Source organism: Felis catus, chromosome A1 (assembly GCF_018350175.1).
Source record: "Felis catus isolate Fca126 chromosome A1, F.catus_Fca126_mat1.0, whole genome shotgun sequence".
Classification (NCBI taxonomy): domain Eukaryota; kingdom Metazoa; phylum Chordata; class Mammalia; order Carnivora; family Felidae; genus Felis; species Felis catus.
Genome location: NC_058368.1, coordinates 111,101,831 through 111,120,249, shown reverse-complemented (window position 1 = coordinate 111,120,249; position 18,419 = coordinate 111,101,831). Strand labels below are relative to the sequence as shown.

General features: G+C 50.5%; 1 protein-coding gene and 1 long non-coding RNA gene across 24 annotated transcripts in view; one reads left to right on the top strand and one right to left on the bottom strand.

Annotated features, from left to right (window-relative positions):
- Positions 1-18,419, bottom strand: part of JADE2 (jade family PHD finger 2) — a 115,600-nt gene that overhangs the window by 44,170 nt on the left and 53,011 nt on the right. For 2 of the 16 annotated variants that reach the window (XM_045059012.1, XM_023255283.2), the window contains exons 3-4: positions 10,392-10,496; positions 4,468-4,651 (exon numbers count right to left, since the gene is read on the bottom strand). Coding sequence is in view for 4 of the 16 variants with exons in the window: in XM_045058972.1 (XP_044914907.1) it covers positions 10,392-10,496; positions 11,432-11,466 (140 nt within the window). In the remaining 12 variants the exon portion in view is untranslated. Of the gene's footprint in view, positions 1-4,467; positions 4,652-4,747; positions 4,914-8,111; positions 8,222-8,400; positions 8,541-9,990; positions 10,092-10,391; positions 10,497-11,431; positions 11,482-11,623; positions 11,657-18,419 lie in introns of those variants that run through there. The other 14 variants (XM_045058972.1, XM_045058989.1, XM_045059018.1 and 11 more) reach the window with 13 other exon arrangements.
- LOC102899549 overlaps positions 6,393-18,419 on the top strand; it is a 55,717-nt gene continuing 43,690 nt past the window's right edge. For 4 of the 8 annotated variants that reach the window (XR_006599010.1, XR_006599011.1, XR_006599013.1 and 1 more), the window contains exons 1-3: positions 6,393-6,739; positions 6,979-7,451; positions 7,688-13,174. This is a non-coding gene — a long non-coding RNA (uncharacterized LOC102899549). Of the gene's footprint in view, positions 6,848-6,978; positions 7,452-7,687; positions 13,175-17,432; positions 17,664-18,419 lie in introns of all 8 variants that reach the window. The other 4 variants (XR_006599014.1, XR_002742920.2, XR_006599006.1 and 1 more) reach the window with 4 other exon arrangements.

Here is an 18,419-nt window from a genome sequence, read left to right as displayed (position 1 = left end):
GGGCAGGAAGAGGAAACAAGATTCTTCCAGAGGGACCATTGCCATGTGAGTTTAGAGACAAGCCAGCTCACACAGCACTAAGGGCACATCCTGAGAGTGGTGGCCAGAGGGGCGTGGAAAAGGGGTAGGGGCAGAATGGCTCCAAGTTGGGTCCCTGAGACACACCAGGCCCAGGGTGACTGGTCCTAGGCTGGGCTGCCCTCCCTCCCCCAATGTCCTTCTCCACATTAGAGTTCAAATCAACTCTATCTCAACTATAGCATTTGACTTCAAGGTAAGAAGGGAAGCTCTCCATACTGAGCTCATTCCTCTACCAACACTACCTCAGCTCGTGTTCCTAACAACCCGGAAGTTGTGAGCTATTGGCTCCCCTTTCTGGAGTGGTGCAGGACCTTGTTGTGCTAGTAACTGGCTGAACTGGGATTTGAATCCACGTGGTCTGATCCCTGAGCCCACACTGAGCTGCCTTTGTGCCCTGTGAGCTCCTGCCTGTTGGGAGTGCTTTCCCACCCACCATTTCCTCGAATCACGCAAAACCCAGAGTGGCAGAACTTGCTTTTGACTCCTCTTGGAGGGGAGCACACCAAGTGGCTGGTTCACCTGCCTTGGGTCTCACAGCTAGTCAGTGGCTGGAGTCCTAATGTGAGAAGAGATCTGGGATTCAGGACCCAAAGCATTTTCCACCACATCCCTCTTAGTCTGGAACCTGGGCTGCCTCACTGCCCACAGTAAAGGGCAAGGAGCCAGTGTCAGTAGAGAGAAAACCCCTGCTGCCCAGCCCGGCTGCAGGCCAACCAGGTTCCCCACCTTCCCATGGGCTGCCTGCCACTGCCAACCCCTCCAAGACTGTTCCTGCCGAGCCCTGGGTTTCCCTTTATCTTATTGTGGCCCTGCAGAGACAAGGGAACATTAGCTCTCCAGGGCAGGGGCATGACTGTCCAGACCTCTGAGCCAGCCAGGACCCTCCTGCCTCAGACCTAACCTTAGCCAGGAGCTTCTCCCCACTCCAGTGTCCAACAGTAGGATCAGGATGACAAAAACATTCACTGGGGCTGCTTGCTGCCAGCTCCAAAGGTGCAGGCAACATGCTCTCCAGAGGGTGCAGAGGTGCAGGGGGGAGGTCTGAGGACACAGGCGGCATGGGCGCCAGGGAGGTTAAATAGCTCAACACTCATTGTGGCAGAAAAAGGGGGATGCCCTGCTACACAGGGACCTCACGAAACCCTCAGAACAGCCCTTCTGTGCCAGTGGGCATGATGACTGCTTCCCTTTTGCAGATTAGGAAAAGGAAGCACAGAGGTTAAGTGACTTTCCTAAGACTGTAAAGCTTGTGAGCACGTGCCCTTGACCTTTAGACTTCAGCCCCATGGCCTGGGTCATGGACTGAATGGGGCAATAATGCTCTGCCACCCACAGCTGTCATCTTTACAGTCCTCCAGGTTCTGAGTGTGACAAGATGACTTCGATAGGGCCCTGACTCTAGCCTGCATCTTGCCAGCCCAGTGCTCTCACAGGTGGGGCAGGGCGAGGAGAAGTGCTATAAACGCAAGCCACCGTTTTTCTCCTGAAGTCTTGCCCATGTCTCTCCACTTCCAGTAAAGAGGGCATTTCCAAGCCAGCGTTTCCCAAAGCAGAAAAGCAGAAGCTCTGGATTCAGGGGTGCCGAGTTCAAATCCTAGCTTTACCCCTCAAGAGACCAGAGACCTTGGAAAAGACATACCTCCCAGAGGATAAGGTTCTATCTGGATTTTTACAGAAGTCTCTTGAACTTCAAATGTTGGCAACTGATTCAGAATTTTTAAAAACACTTTGAGACGGCCAAACTAAACACATCCGTGGGCCAGAATCAGCTGGTGAGGATAAATGAGAGCAGCGTAAAACCTTAAGCACAGTGGCTGGCTCTCCATATAAGCGCTAGTCATATCGTGAGAACCCTGGGCCAGGTAAGGGGTCCTCCTACCAATGCCCTGAGGGGCTCATGTACAGCAAGGAAGGACTCTTATAACAGGGCTCTTCGATTGCCAACACCCTTCTCGTGATGCTGTTTCCTGTTGCCCAAGGACCAACAGGTAACCTGCCAGCTTTCAGACCTATACCCCACCCTCAGCCTGCTCCCAGTCCAACCTTCCCTCCGTGAAAACACCCCAGAATTCTTCTGGGTAGGGTGTTATTAAGGGAGCAGATTTTGTGTGGCTTAATTGGAATAATAACTAGGCTTCAGAGGGAAGCTACTTTTTTTGTTAGCGAAGTTTCTTTCCTTTGAACCAAGTCTGTTCCAAAGGCCTCCCTGCCTCAGGTGAACCTCCACTGTTAGTGGCTAATGAAGCTCCAAATGAGGCTTGGGCTTCCCTGTGGGACAGCCTTTTGTCCCTTGACTCCCCACCCCCAACTCAGCTAGGAGACAGGGAGGACTCTTTCCCCAAAGCTGAAATCCAGGTGGGGTGTGTGGGGGGCTGCTGACACTTTGGTCTTGGCCTCGGTTTTCTCTCTCCACTGGCCCCTCCCATCTCTCCCAAAGCAAGGTCTGCTCTGGAAAACACCCCAGTGTCACAAGGCGTTTTGCTTTTGGGGATAAAGGTGACCCCCTGAAAAGGGTCCCCTTTTCCTTCCCTTTGCACCTCCCACACCATCCCCAGCCTGGAGACAGAGAGCAGAAGCTCTCCTTCGGGAGCGTGGGTGTCCTAGAGTTCCCACAGCCTCTCTGTGCAATCTCGGCCCCCACAGTAGTCCCCTGGCAAGGCCAGGGGGCTCTCTGTCCAGAACATACTGTGAATCCATCCACTTTTCCCCATCTCTGCTGCTACCACACTGGTCCAAACCAGTCTCATCTCTTGCCTGGACTCCTCATTCATCTCCCACCTTCCACTGTTGCTCCCCTCCACCCCTCAATCTAGAATCCACACAGCAGCCAAAATGACCTTTAAAGAAACATAAATCAGATCATGTCATACCCCTATTTAAAATCTTTCAAAGGCTTCCTGCTGATCAAAGGGCAAAATTCAAGCTCTTTACCACAATATCCTACATGATCTGGCCCCTCCCTACCTCAACAAGTTCACATGGACCACTATCCCCTTCCTCACCACTTTCTAGCCACACTGGTCTCCTTTCATTTCCTGAAACAAGCCAAACATTCCATGCTTCAGGACCAGTGCACAAGCTGCGCTCTCTGCTGTAAGGTTCTAGTAGTCTATGCATGTCTGACTTTTTATCCTTCACATTTCAACTTAAAGGTCAAGGAGGTTTATGCCAGTTACCTTATCTAAAGAAAACCCACAACCTGGCTATTCAACATCTTCAGAGCATCCACCATGATTAGTGTCTGTTGAGCTACTTGTTCAATGTCCTCTTTGGAGAAGAGGGGAAGGAGCATGTCTGTCTGGATCTCTGCTGGAGCTCCAGTGCCCGCTCGTGTTATGTCCAGCACACAAAAGGGGTTTGATACACAGGGATGCTGAGTGAATTCTTGTCCCCTCCCTGTAGAAGTGTGGGGTGCACAGAGCCCAGCTGGCTGGCCTGCAGCTTGCAGGAACATACACCCCAGGCCAAGATTTCGTCCTGTTTTCACAGCCTGCCTTCCCCATCTTAACCTCACACATTTTCCAGGAGGCTTTATTTGGTTGGGCTCCTGGCTAATGATCAATGTCAACTCAGTAATAGGGCAGCAATTTGGTGGCAGATGTTTTCTTGGCAGCACTAGCCACTGGTCTTAGTGGGGGCCTCGAGTCTGGACTTGAAACACCAATGCCCAATGCCAGCCCCCTTTAAAGACCTCGCCACAAATAAACTCAAATAAACACCCTGGGCCTCCATTAACGCCCTTCCAGCTGACCCTGGGAACAGTGGGCCTTTCAGGCCTGCTAGTGCAGCCGCTCCCTGGGCAGTTAAAACACCCCAACCTGGCCTCCGGCCTCTCCTCTCTGGGGGCCACCAGGCCTGCCCTGCCCGCCACCACACACAGCAGGACTTCGTCTTCCTCCTTAAAAAGGGGGGGAAAACGGCTTTCAAGCAGGCAATTTACCATTCCAGACACAATCTTTCAAAGAGAAACAAAAAGTCTCCCTGTCTGAGGCAGACCGCTTAGGCGTGTGTGTAATAAGATGCTAATACAATTTAATGATATTTCGGCTGGAAAACCTGTCCTCAGAGCCTCCTTGTGTCGGGAAGGCCAGACATTCAGAAAACAAGAGCTGCACACTCTTAAACCAGCTTTAAACGGGGGTCAGAGCCCCAGTCTTTCCTATCTCTCATTAACTTTAATGCCTTCTGAGGGACAGTAATTGCCATTACAAAAAATGATTTTGTACACACAGATCCTCAAACTTGCTTCTCCAAGCAGAGGGGAGCCTAAACCCTCCTCCAACACTCATCACTGCCCACTTGCAATTCCAAGTGTCCCTGAGGGCACCCAACTCCCTGGAACACGCTGCCCACACCGACCCTCCAAACCCAGTTCTGGGGACATACCTAGGGGATCCTGGAAGAATGAAAAGGGGCTTTGTCTACTTTGTCCTTCGGCACCTTCTCACCCTACCCTCCACCTCAGAGGGCAATGCTCAGTCCACTTGGTCCCACAGATGGCTGCCCATTGGCAACTGCAGGGTCCTTCTCGTCCCTTCTTCAGAGAAGGGAGCTGGCTCTCTGGCCTAGCCTAAAGGGGAGAGATCAAAGGTCAAAGCTGCATTTGGGCCCTCTCCAGATCATTAATAATAATAGTAAAAATGGCTAATGCTAATCAAGTGCTTACCACATGCCTGGCTGTGGGTTTAATCTTCTTTATGCAATATATTGCTTAATCCATACACCAATCATGGGATACAGACTGTTACTAACCCTACTTACAGATGAAGAAAGTGAGGCACAGAGCACTGTTACAGTTGGTGACTGCATAGCTAGCATTCGAACCCAGGCTCTCTGACTCCAGGTGGTATACCATGCGCCCCCCCCCCCACCCCACCCCCGGGCTAACCTGCACAGGCCTACAACCCCAGAGCGTGGCTGATGTACTCCAGATTCCTATGGGTTATTTGAGAACCTTCCTGGGTTCCTAAACTTTAAGCCACACGGTCAGGATCCTATGTGGATCTGCACAAAGCAGGCCAGGAATACCTCCTCACAGCCTGGTCTTTCCTTGGAGCACCTAAACACAGAACTAACTGTAAGGCCTGCAAAGAGCCTGGTGGATGAGTTGTCAAGAATTTGGACTGGAAGTCACTGAACTGGGTCTTGGGTGTAAGACAACTACCTTCCTGTTACTTGGAACCCCGGTTAACTAGAGCACCCTGCTCCCCGCTGTCCCCCCACCCCCGCCCCCGTCAAGGATGTGGTAGTCAGTGTCGGAGGTCTACCCTCAAGACTCCAGAGTGCATCTGGGGGCTGGGACCAGCAGTCCCACCTCACCTGTCAATGAAAGGCAAGTGGAAGCTCTCTTGGAATAATGTTACTGGCCATTTAGCCATGAAATTCAGGGAAAGAAAAAGCACGTTGGATGGGAAATGTTCTGGAAACATTTGCTGCATCCTGAGTCCAAACAACTTTGTCCTTAAACACTTCATCTCCAAAAGTGCTGGAGAGACCTTTGGCCAAACAGTTTCAAAACCAATATTCACTGCAAGTCCTGCTGCCTGGGGCGAGGACTTCCCTCTGCGAGGCATTTGCTGTAGAACCAAATGCTTTTCCACTCCAAACAACAGCCAACAGCACTTGGGACAACTGAGAGGGCTCCAGATCAAACAAACATCCCTTTTTTTTCCCCTACCATGCAAACTTTCTCAATAAATTATTCGCCCACTTCGGATCAAAGCCTGTTTTGCAGCCTGTGACCTAAAAAGCAAATAGCATCTCTTAAACATGAAAGCCCTCCTCCCTGCCTGGGTCGGCTTTATTACTCATTCCTTCCCCTTACAGTTATTCTGTTGTTATTTTCCTCCTCTGCTTGTTAGATCGCTTTGCAAGTCCCAACCCGCCTGAGGAAGAAGAGATGGGAGGGATGGTGCGTTCACTTGGGGCCCTAAGGTGAGAGAGGAAGTCAGGGTAGGGGAGAAGCCAGCACCCTGGGAACCCAGGAAACAGGGCCAGGCCCGGTTGGCAGCTCCTTGCATGGCCCTTTTGCCAAATGTCCTACTGGGAATTTTACCAGTGAAGGGAGGGAGTCAATGCCACCGTGAGAGGAGGGACCAGGCGGCGGACCCGGGACCCTGATTCAGTTTGCAAACATAAACGTTAAGGGGACATCCTGACAGCGAGTTTGGGCTCAAAACTCAGGGCTCCTCCCCCTTCCAACAAAGGCAAGGCGGCAAGCCAGCCGTGCCCTCTTAGTCTCTCCCCAACTCCCTTTAGCGCCACTCTGAGCACAAACAAGATGCCTCCTGATGACCCCTACAAACTCAGCCTCTGGGTAAAACTTTATGTCCCGCAGTAGATGAGCGAGGGTTGCTAAAAGCGGGAGCAAGGTTTGGAAATCTGCAGAGACCACAGTCGCCGGGTGCACCGTGCCCTTGGCTCAGGGCAAGGGGAAACACTGCCCTTCCCGCCCCCACCAGCCCTGGCATAAGACCTGCAGCCAAGGTGGTTTAAAAAAAAAAAAAAAAAAAAGCGTCCCGGCCCGCGGCGATGGCTACGGGGATTGGGAGGGGGTGGCGCGCGCCTCCAGCCTGCCCCTGGAGGCAGTCCGCGGGACAGCAGGCTGGAGGCGCGCCGGCGTGATTCCGACCGCGGGAGCCGGGAGGAGGAGCCGGAGGTGGCTGCGGGGGGCTCTGGCCCAGGCAAAGGAAGGGCAAGGGGCGGTTCGGGCCGGGGGCTGCGGACTTGACGTCCAGGGCGGGGGAGAGATCTTTAGGTGAAGCGGGTAAGAGGAGCCGAGCCTCTTAGGAAGTGGGCAGCTCTGGGGGGGGGGGGGGGGAGACTGGGTGTGTGTGGGGGGGGGGTTGGTCCTGGGCCTCTGGAAGCCACTGCGAAGCCTTCCTCCCTGTTTCGCAGACATCCCCACCTTCTGATGTAACAGCTACGAATCGCGAGGCTGACCTCTCATCCTTTGGCCTGGAGATGAGAGTGTCTCAGGCCCAGTGATAGGCGGGAAGGGACCGGAGGGAGCCACAAGTCTGCACCCAGGCGGGGAGGAAGCGGGCGGGAGCCGCTCCGCAGGCGCAGGCGAGTGGGTGGGAAGGAGGGAGGGAGAGAGGGAGAGAGGGAGGAAGGAGGTGAGGCCGGGAAGATGCCACTGCCGGGGGCGGGGCGGGGCCCGGGATCCGGGAGAGGGACTGCAGCGGTGTTTGGTGGGGGCTGGGGCTGCAATGTCACTTATTTGAGGGTCAGGTGTGTATGTCCCAGGCTGGGACTGCCACTTGCTTACATCTTCCCAGTACCACCCAGGGCGCAGGGACCGAGGCGGAGGGCAGGGGACTGCAGTACCGTCCCCGAAGCGGGACGCGAACCGGCAGAGTTGGGAGAAGGTAAACAAGGGCCACGCCCCCTGCCGTCGCCCCGCGGGCGCGCACCCGCCGCTCCGGCCGCAGCCGGTACATTTCCACTCTCCCAGCGCTTCTCCCCCGCCGGACTCCCGCGCAGCCCCAGAGGGGGGACTGCCCCCGACCCCAGCCCGCGCCCCGTACGCCGGAACTGCACACCCGGCATACTCACCTGGAAAGGGTGTCCCCCGCCCCTCCAAAACACTGTTTAATTTGTGCAGAGCCTCCGCGCCGGGGAGCTGAGCATGCTGCCCCCGCGTGCAGCGCCCGCGTGCACCCAGCCCGGAGAGGGGGCGACAGGGCGGAGGCGGTGGCCCCCGGAAGGTGTCTGGGACCGGACCCGCTGCACGTGAGCCCAGCGCGGAGTCATGTGCACCGGCTCAGCCCGGTTCGGCGGCCGGACGTGCTGCGTATCAACAAAATGAAACTCAGGGCGACAGGAGGGCAGATAGCTCTGGGTCCTCCGAACCCCCGTCTCCGGCAGAACGACCTCCCCTCCGCTGCGGTCTCCCGCCGCAGCCCCTCCGCGCGGCCGGAGCCCGCGGGGCAAGTTGCAGCCCTGGCGCGCCCCCGCCCGCCCGCGCCCCCTCACCGGCCCGGGGGCGCTTTGCCGCAGTCATTAATAAAGAAGGTCGCCAAGCTCACCCTTCCAAAAGTTGTTGTTGCATGCGCCCCTCTCAGCCTCCCCGCAATGTACTCTTTAAAACATGACTGACCAACATGCGCAATCTCTCTCCCCGGTGCTGTGCATCCCCCCCCCCCCCCCCCCGCGCCCTGGCTTCCTAGAACAGGCAGCCAGCAGGAGAGAGAGGGAGCGAGCGAGCAAGAGAGAGAGCGCGAGCGAGGGAGCGAGGAGCGCTGGCAGATCTGTTGCAAAAACATAAAATAACGCCGTGGAGATGCGCAGGGCCCATCGCTGGGGGCAGGATCTTACCTTCCTCCGCGGTGCCCTTCTGAGGGGCGCTGCCCTGGACTACGCGCCGCGGCGGGGGCCGGCGCTGGAAGGATGCTCCCGAAACCCGGAGCTCCTGGGGCCGGCGCGGGCGGGCGGGGGGCGCGCATCCATCCGGGGTCGCGGCGAGGGAGGCTGCCGGGCCCTCGGCGTCCCCGGCCCCGCACCCCTGCTGGGGACGGTCAGCCCGCTGGACGTAAGCCCTTGCCGCTAGGAATGGGCACAAAGTAACTCCATGGACGCTACTCACCCCCCTCCCAAAAAAATAGCCTCCAACTGCGATGGCCGCGGTCGGCACCATTCACCAATCCCCCTGTGTATGTTTCTGTTTCTTTTTAAACCAAGACTTCCTTGTGATCTCTTTAGAAAAAAAATGTGTTGGGGTGGGGGTGGGGTGGGGGCGGGCGGGAGGAGCGAGGGAGGGGGAGTAGCCACTTTTTTCTTATTCACTCGGATCTCCACTCCTGACACCCCCCCCCCGTCTCCCGCCCCACCCCCCGCCCGGTTGTTTGGCTCCGGCAGCGGGTCCAGGTAGGGTTGCAGGCCTCGGGGGGGGGGGGGGGGGGCGGGGAGGGTGCTCTGACCGGCTGCCCGTCTGCCTGCACCTCGGGCCCAGACTCCCCATGGGCTCTGGGGCGCCCCCAGCCCGCCCTGTCCCCAGGGCCGGGCCCGAGCGGCGGCTGCGCCCGTGCAAGTCCCATCAGGTCTGCTCACACTTCACACACTCACACACATACCCCGCCCCTCCACTCTCTCACACTTTCTGCTCACACCCCGCCCCCTTCGAGCCCCAGACCCGGGCGGCGCCCCCCGCAACCTTAAAAAAAAAAAAAAAAAAAGCAAGCTTATACTTAAAAAAATCTTTTGGCGCCATATTAATGACGTACTTAAAATTTGCCATTTCTCCCTGCGTCAAAAAGACGTTTCTTTGCAAATAACAGCCTGAAGGCGACACTCGCGGAGGGAACGAGGTTTGCACCGAGCACCCCGCCTCCCGGGGCTCCAGCGCTGGAAGACCCTCGCCCTAGGCCCTGCTCCCGAATCGCTGGTTTAAAAATGCGAACCGAATAAATCGCGTGGCGCTCTGCAGCGCCAGAAGTGAGCAGAAAGTGCTGGCAGGAGCGGAGGGGAGGGGCACGAGCGCGAGTCTGGGGGAGGGGGCGCGTCCCTTCTCCCCCACCCACAGCAGATGGAAACTAACGTCCCGGGCGGGGGAAACTTGAAATTGCCGGCGACCTCAGGAAGGAGGGGCCGTCCGTGGAGAGGGTCCCTCTCGGGTTCGTTGCCCCCCTCCCCCGTTCGGGTGCCTACAGGCTCCCAGCTCTGCCCCGCATTTCCGGGGGGTGGGGAACGCAGTGATGGGTGGGTGGGTAGCTGCAAGTCTTGGCCCCAGTAGGAGTTTGCCCCGAGGTGTTCCCTTCCCCCCTAGCTCGTCCTTCCCATTCCCCCTAAAGGGTTAAAAACCGAGGGGGCTACTTCCAAGGGCTGGCACTTGGCGAGGAAGCGGGGCGCCCCTCTCCCCACCCTTCGCCTCCTCGCCCCTCCTCCTCCGGCTCCACTTCCCGACTTGACCTTGTGGTGCACAAACAGTGCGCTCGGATCCTCGCAGTTTCTGGAAGAAGCGCTTGCGCTCGCCAGGCAGGCGGGCTGTCGGGCGGCTCGCGGGCGGTGGCGGGGCCTTGGGTCGGTTCCCAGAGCCGCGGGCCACACCCACCCAACCCGCTGCGCCCGCGGTGCTCACCTTCTCTCGAGGAAGGAGCTGCGCTAGCCTCCTGGATGGGGAGGTGTCGGGGGCAAGCTGCAGCCTTCTCCCAATGCTCCCAATTGGGGAGAGGGTGGTCTGGTCTCAGGCGGGGTTTGTTGGGGAGACCTGGGAACCTGGTTCAACATCCCCAAAGCATCGTTGCCAACTTTTCCTTCCCCCTCCCTTTTGGCTGCCCCTCAAAGATGATCCAATAATTTTTGCAACTCACCTTTGGCTTTGAAGGCACGTGGGTGAGTTGTGAACTGGGACAGGAACCGCCTTCCCTCTCCGAGACTGAAGGTTGTTTATCCTTCCTTTCTTTCCCTTCCACCCCCTTCAATGGAAAGACAAATACTCAATTTACATAAGATGACATTTATGTGACACTTAAAAAGATTCCCCCATGGAATGTTGTGAACACATTTGCTTATAGGAGAAATAAATCTAATAATAAACAAACTTCCAACAGCACAAATCCTCTGACGGGTTAAATGGTCTACACAACAAAGAGGAAGATGGTGAATGTGGAAATAAGCCCTTTCTGCAACAAGAAAGAAATATGAGCTCAAAGGGAGTCCCAGAAGCGTTTCTCTTCCTTGGCCTTCATTCACAAAGTCTGGGAAGGCTTGTTTGGCAAGACTGAGGAACTGGGGTACCACCTCCAGACCTGACTCTAGCTCTGAGTTGGTAGGATTTTCCCAAGCCTAAACTCAGTGCCAGAAAACAGATGTCACAAGCTGTTAGCATGTAACAAAAATGGTCAAATACCTGGATTCAAATCCTGGCTTTGCAGTTGAGAAGCTACTTGATGTGGGCAAGCGCATTCATCTCTCTGGGTCTCTTTCTTCTATAGAATAGGATGGTTGGAGGGTTCCTGAAGCCGTGTGTATATATACATATATGTATATATGTTTGCATACATTCTATATGTGTAAAGCAGGGGCCTGGCTCAGAGTGCACGGTGCACATTAGCACTTTCCCTGGTGTTTGTGTTTTGGAAGGGTGAATATGCTCCCTGAAAGCTCTTAACACTGGAAATACTGGAGAACAATGATTTCTATCTTGTCCTCTATGATGACATATACACAAGATCTCCCAGTTAGGGCAAAAAGAAGTAGAAGAGAAAAAACTGTGCTAGATGGTAGGCTTCATGGTCAAGGTCCAGATGGCAGTCTTAACCACACATCTGAAGTGGGAATGGAGGCACCAATTTACAGCGGCACAGTCCAAAGGAAGCACTCTGGGTCTAGATATAGCGGGTTTACATACAGGAAAGGACTGGACAGGCTCCTCCTCTTAGCCATCAAGATCCTGTGAGCCTTTGCAGGCAGTTATAAAATGACCTAGAGAGATGGAAGAGGGCGAAGATGACCATCTCCTGTGCTGTGCACTATGCCAGTCATCCCATTTCATCCTCAGAAAAATCCCATTTTATCTATTCAGAAAGGTTTCGTGACTCACCAACAATCACACGAGCTAGGAAGTGGTGGCAGAGTTGGCACCTGGTTTGGATGCCCCCAAGATTATGTGTTGTCCATTTTACCATGCTGCCAGAATTAAAAGGTATGAAAATTATTGGTTTGATTGGGGATGGGGACCTGACTGCTGTAACAGCAAGAAAGAATTTTATGGGTAGCACTTTGCCTCTAAGGCGGTTCCCTGAATTTGGGTGAGACACAGGTCCCCTAAGGAGTCCTTGGAAGGTACTTCTTGTTTAGGACTGGAAGCTCCATCAGAATCCTTGCATTCTTGCTGCTCTCTGCTACTGTTTAAGGTTAACCTTGATAATGTTTACAGAATAATAGGAAAGGAGATAATTATAACTCTTTAATCTTTAGTAAAAGTCTCACAAATCATGAACTTACTGCAGAAAAAAAAAAAGAGAGGAAACATAAAAGTTCTAGGAGATGTAATTATTCATTTTTTTTTCAACAAATGTTTACTGAATGCCACCTGTATACCAGGTACCATTCTAGGGGCTGAGGACACAGCACAAAAGTGGCAGACAAAAATGCCTACTCCCATGGAATTCACTTTCTAGTGGAAGGAAATGCACAATTTTTTTAAGTGAAATATTATATTTGAAGGTGAGTAAGTGCTGTTCAGAAAAATTAAGTAGGAAAGGGGGATAGGGAACGTGGGCATGCAATTTAAATAGAGTCCTCAGGGAAGAGCTGACTGAGAAGGTGGCTTTTGAATTAAAGGAGGTGAAGGAATGAGCTGTGAGGGCTTATGGGAGAAGAGCATTCTAAGGCACGGGTTCTTAACATGGAGTCCGCAGACACTCTCCTCCAGAGATCTGTGTATAGAATTCACAGAGTCTTGACTTCAGATAGGGAAAAAAATGTTATCTTTATTTTCACGAATTAACATTTGGCATGTTCTTCAATTATGAATGCAGACAGCAAATCACAGTGCTATTAGCAGCACCTGTGATGTTGTTGCTAGTAGAAATCAGATATTTTCATAGCACATTATAGTTGCTGCAAATATCTTAAAATATCATTACAGTTATCACTACTTCATAATTATGCTGCTAGCTCTTGTAATTTAATGAATTAATAAGAAACACATATATTACTCTATTACACATTTTTAAAATATTTTGAGAGTTGTATTTCAGCATAATTGGTTTTCTTTATAATTTATGAAACTTATTTTATGGATTTAAAGGTACTGTAATCAGAAGGAATCCATGGGCATTACTAACTGCCATAGGGGTCCCTGGCACAAAGTAAAAGAAACCACTGTCTCCACCATTTGCGGTCTCCAGCAAATGCAGAGGTCCTGAGGTAGGAAGATGCTTATTGTGTACATGTAGAAGAAAGAAATGATATAGGCCATTGTTAGGAATTTGGCTTTTGCTAGGAGTACTAAAGATGGTTTTGAGCTGAGGAGTGACATAATCTGACACTGGATTTTACAGGTTACTTTGCTGTCCTATGGAGGACAGACTGAAAGCGGAAAGGCTGAAGCTGGAAGACAGGTGAGGAGGTCAGTGAAATAAACCAGGTAAGAGATGATGTTAAAGTACACTAGAGTGGTAGCAGGGGAAGTGGTCAAAGTCAATATATTTTATGAAGATAGCTTTGACAGGATTTGTTGATGAGGCATGAGAAAACAAGAATTCAAGGATGACTAGAGTTTTGTCTTGAACCAGTGGAAAAACAGAATTGCCATTAAAAGATATGTGAAGACTATGGAAGGACTAGATTCGGGGGAGGATAAGGAGCTCAGCATTAAGACATAGTAAGCTTAAGATACCTATTAGATGTCCAAGTGCAGCCGTCCTGTAGGCAGTTAGAAATGGTAGCCTCAGCTCAGAGGTAGGTTCGGGGCTGAAGGTATCTTTTGAGAAGGGTCAGCAGGTGGCTGGTATTTAAAGCTATAAGACTGTTTGAAATCACTAAGGAATTGAGTGTAGAAAGAGAAGTCCAAGGACGATGCCCTTGGCCACTACAAGGTTAAGAGGTCTGGAAGATGAAAAGGAATCAGTAAGATGTTGTTAAAAAAGAAATATTCAGACATTTCTCCAAAGAAGAAATATAAATGGCCAAAAAGCACATGAAAAGATGCTCAATGTTGCTCACCATTAGGGAAATACAGATCAAAGGTGCAATACGGTACCACCTCACATCCAATAGGATGGCTACTATTTAAAAAAAAAAAAAACAGAAAATAACACGGGTTGGCAAGGATGTGGAGAAATTAGAACACTTGTGCACTATCAATGAGAATATAAAATAGTACAGCCACTGTGGAAAACAGTATGGCCATTCCTCAGAAAATTAAAAATAGAATTACCATATGATCCAGCAATTCCATTTCTGGATATATATTCAAAAGAATTGAAAACAGGGTCTTGAAGAGATTTGTGTACTTGTGTTCATAGTAGCATCATCCACGATAACTAAAATGTGGAAGCAACCCAAGTGTCTGTTAATGGATGAATGGGTAAAGCAAAATGTGGTATATACATAGAATGGAATATTATTCAGCATTAAAAAGGAAGGAAATTCTGCAACATGCTACAACATGGATGCACCTTTAGGTCCTTACGCTAAGGGAAATAAGCCAGTCACAAAAAGATAAATACTGTATGATCCACTTATGCGAGATACCTAGAGTGATGAAATTCATAGAGACAGAACGAACAGTGTTTGCCAGGGGCTGGAGCAGGGAGGGCAGATGGGGACTCATAGTTCAACAGGTACAGTTTCAGTTTTGCAAGATGAAAGAGTTCTGGAGATGGAGGGTGGTGACAGTTGCACAACAGTGTGAATGTACTTAATATCATTGAACTGTACACTTAAAAATGATTAAGATAGTGGGGCGCCTGGGTGGCTCAGTCAGTTGAGCACCTGACTTCGGCTCAGGTCATGATCTCGCAGTTCGTGAGTTCAAGCCCCGCGTCAGGCTCTGTGCTGACAGCTCAGAGCCTGGAGCCTGCTTCAGATTCTGTGTCTCCCTCTCTCTCGGCCCCTTCCCCGCTCATGCTCTGTCTCTCTCTGTCTCTCAAAAATGAATAAACGTTAAAAAAAATTTAAAAAAAATGATTAAGATAGTAAAATTTATGTTATGTGTATTTTATCACAATAAAAAAATTGGGGGAGGGGTGCCTGGCTGGCTCAGTCAGTGGAGCATGGGACTCTTGTGTGTTTGAGCTCTACTGTTGGGTGTAGAGATTCCTTAAAAATAAAATATTTAAAAATAATAAAACTATTTTTTTTAATTGGGGGAAAAAAGTAAAAAGAAAGCAGTGGCATCCAGAGAGATAGGAGGAGTGTCTTAGAAGACAAGATAAGAGTGTTTCAGGAGGGAGGAAAGCTCTATGTGCAAAGCCACCAAAAGGAATGAGGTTAGATACAGACTGACAATTGATCATTAGTTTCAGCCATGTTGAAGTCACTGGTGATACTGATAAGAGCCACATCAACACATTGGCATAAGTGAAAGTTTGAGTGGGTTCAAGAGAGAGTGGGAAAGTTTATAGTTGTTATACCTTGTTCCAAGATTCTACTTGAAAATGAGAAGTCCTCTGTATATGTATGTTTATAGAAATAGATAATCATGTATCTGTAGGAATTCAATTCAAATGATTTTTATTGAGAGTCTTCCAGGTACTAGGCATGTTTAATGGATTCTACAGATAACTGAGAGAAAGAAAACACATTAACTGCCTTCCAGTATTTCACAAGAGTTCATAATCTAACAAACTTTGTGGACACAAAGTGATGTATATGGCTAAATACACACAGTCAGACCCAGCATCAATTTTTTCAGTGTATGGCTAAAACTGTGGATTCCACATTCATATGGTCTTAGGATAGAGTCCTGTCCCCACCATTCACCAGCTCTGTGACTTTGTACAACCTCTGTGTGCCTAAGTTTCCTCCTCTGTAATTAGGGATGCAATAATTTCCAAACTTCAGTGTGCCTGGTATGCTTGTTAAAAATGGAGATTTCTGGGAGTGCCTGGCTGGCTCAGTCAGAAGAGTTTGCGACTCTGGATCTCAGGGTCATGAGTTCAAGTCCCATGTTGGGTGTAGAGATTACTTAAAGAAATAAAACTTAAATTTCTTCAAAGTTTTATTTATTTTATTTTTGAGACGGGCAGGGGGTGGGGCAGAGAGAGAGGGAAAGAGAGAATTCCAAGCAGGCTCTGTGGAACCTGACGCAGGGCTTCATCTCACAAACCATGAGATCATGACCTGAGCAGAAATCAAGAGTCTAATGCTCAACTGACTGAGCCACCCAGGAGCCACTCCCCGCCGACCCTCAAATTTTTTTAAATGTGGATTTCCAGGTGCCTGGGTGTCTCAGTTGGTTAAGTGTCAGACTTTGGCTCAGGTCATGATCTCTCAGTTCGTGAGTTTGAGCCCCGCATCTGGCTCTCTGCTGTCAGTGTGGAGCCTGCTTTGGATCTTCTGTCCCCCTCTCTCTCTGCCCCTCTCCTGCTTGTGCTGTCTCTCTCTCTCTCGGTCTCAAAAATAAATAAACATAAATAAAATAAAATAAAATAAAATAAAATAAAATAAAATAAAATAAAATAAAAATAAAACATGGATTTCTAGGCTTTATCCCTAAAGGTTCTCAACGGGCAGGTCTGGGGCAAGGCCCAAGGATATCCATTTTTTAATAAGTACCTGGTCATGCTTGATGCCCTTGGCCTTGAACCACACTTTGTAAGCATTGGCCTGGCACTCAGTAATTGCTCATCAGACAATAGCTGTTCTTCCGGGGGTCCCTACTGGGAACAAAAGTTCTAATCCTTTGTGATTTATATCCAGAACCAGAGGTCCAGCATACCCTAAGCACCCTAAATGTAGAAAAGAGCATGAGAATCATTCAACATTTATTTATTGAATGCTTACTCTGTTCTAACAGTGTTCAAGGGCTGGAGAGACAAACAATATATGACTCAATAATTTGTTTGAGTCATCAGGATAGGCAGAAGCCCCACATGAAGTTAGCCACACTCTCCAGCAGCCAAACTGTATCAGGTGAGAAGTCCTATGTTCACTCACTAGCTGCTTAAGGCAGTACTTGTACAACAATAACATGAACATGAATCACCTGGGTTCCTGTTTACATGAAGGTTCTGATTCATTAGGTTTGGGGCAGGGCCTGAGAATCTGCATTTATAACGGGCTGCTAGATGATTTGGATGGTGCCAGTCCATAGATGATACTTGATGTAGTAGAGTTAGGAAAACTGGATCACAATACTTGTCCTAACATTAGAGTTCCTAGAGACTTTCTGCAAATCCTAAAGGGACAAAATGAAATCTGGGAAGATCACACATGTGAGCTTTGCTCACCCTTTCTTCCATCTCCTCTGTTTCTGGAATCTGATCCTCACCCTCCCAAATATAGTCAGTGCTACTAGGTGACCTCCTCTAAGGGAGGGTGAACATTCATTCTCTTGGTCATTCAGTAAATATTTCCTGGCTGCCTACTCTGTGCCAAGCCCTATGCAAAGCGCATAATTTGGCATTCAAGAGAGGACAGATCCAACAGCTCTGCCTCCTAGGCTCCAGGCAGGGGCTGCAGGTGGGGTTTGGGCAGATAGGAAAACTGCCCAGGGCTGCATCTGTGGCTTAAGACACTGCCCTGGCAAGAGCCAGCCTTGCTACTTTCTGTGGTGCTACAAACACATGCCTGGGAGAAGCACCCCTCTGGAGCCTTTGCCAGCTGGTTTAGAGATGGTACTGACCAGCCGTAGGAGATGTCTGGATGATGTGCCAGCCTGGCCACCTGTCTCTTCTCAGACTCTCAGACTCAGCCCAGTGGCCACAGATGGCAGAAGGCAAAGAAGATCCCTGGGGCTTCTAAACACTTCCCCAGAAACTGGCAGCAGGCAGTAACTCCGGCCAAGTCAGGGGCCAGCTTGACCAGACACTCATCAAAGTGTGAGACGCCCCGCGTGGAGCTGAGGGACCCGGCTCTGTCCAAGAACCATCAAGAACCAAAGGCGCTGGCTCCAAGTCAAGTTGAACAGGGTAAGCAAAACCCTTTCCTTATACCCTAGGGCTTCTTTCTTTCTTTCTTTCTTTCTTTCTTTCTTTCTTTCTTTCTTTCTTTCTTTCTTTCTTTCTTTCTTTCTATTTTTTTATGTTTATTTATTTTTGAGAGAGAAAGAGAGAGAGACAGACAGACAGGCAGAGCACAAGCTGGGGAGGAGCAGACAGAGAGGAAGACACAGAATCTGAAGCAGTTTCCAGGCTATGAGGTGTCAGCACAGAGCCCGACATGGGGCTCAAACACATGAACTGCTAGATCATGACCTGAGCTGAAGTCTGACACTTAACCGACTAAACCACCCAGGTTCCCCTTCCATAGGGTTTCTGATAAATGAAGCAAATCTCCCTTCATCTGGCAGTCTTACAAAGACCCTTCCCATGGATTTACTGATGAATTTGTAGCCATGCTGGAGGTAACCTGGTTTTATTAGAAATAGCATGCATTTAACAAGCACCTATACAAACAGGGCTTTATCTTAGGGCAGTGAGTTCCAGGTTCAGATCCTATTTTAGAGGGGTTTTGGCCCATTTAGGAAGACAAATCCTTAAGTATATGCAGGAAGGGCAAGCTATCTGGGGAGCCTGTGGGGTGGAATAATACAGAAAGGTTGAGAAGGGTCTGGAGATGGACCTGCAAATAGATAAAAATTTTGATGAGTTGTTGGGGGGGAGGGGAGAATGATACAGAGAGATGAAATGTGTCTGTCTGGTGCACAGCAGTGCAGTGGGGGCATA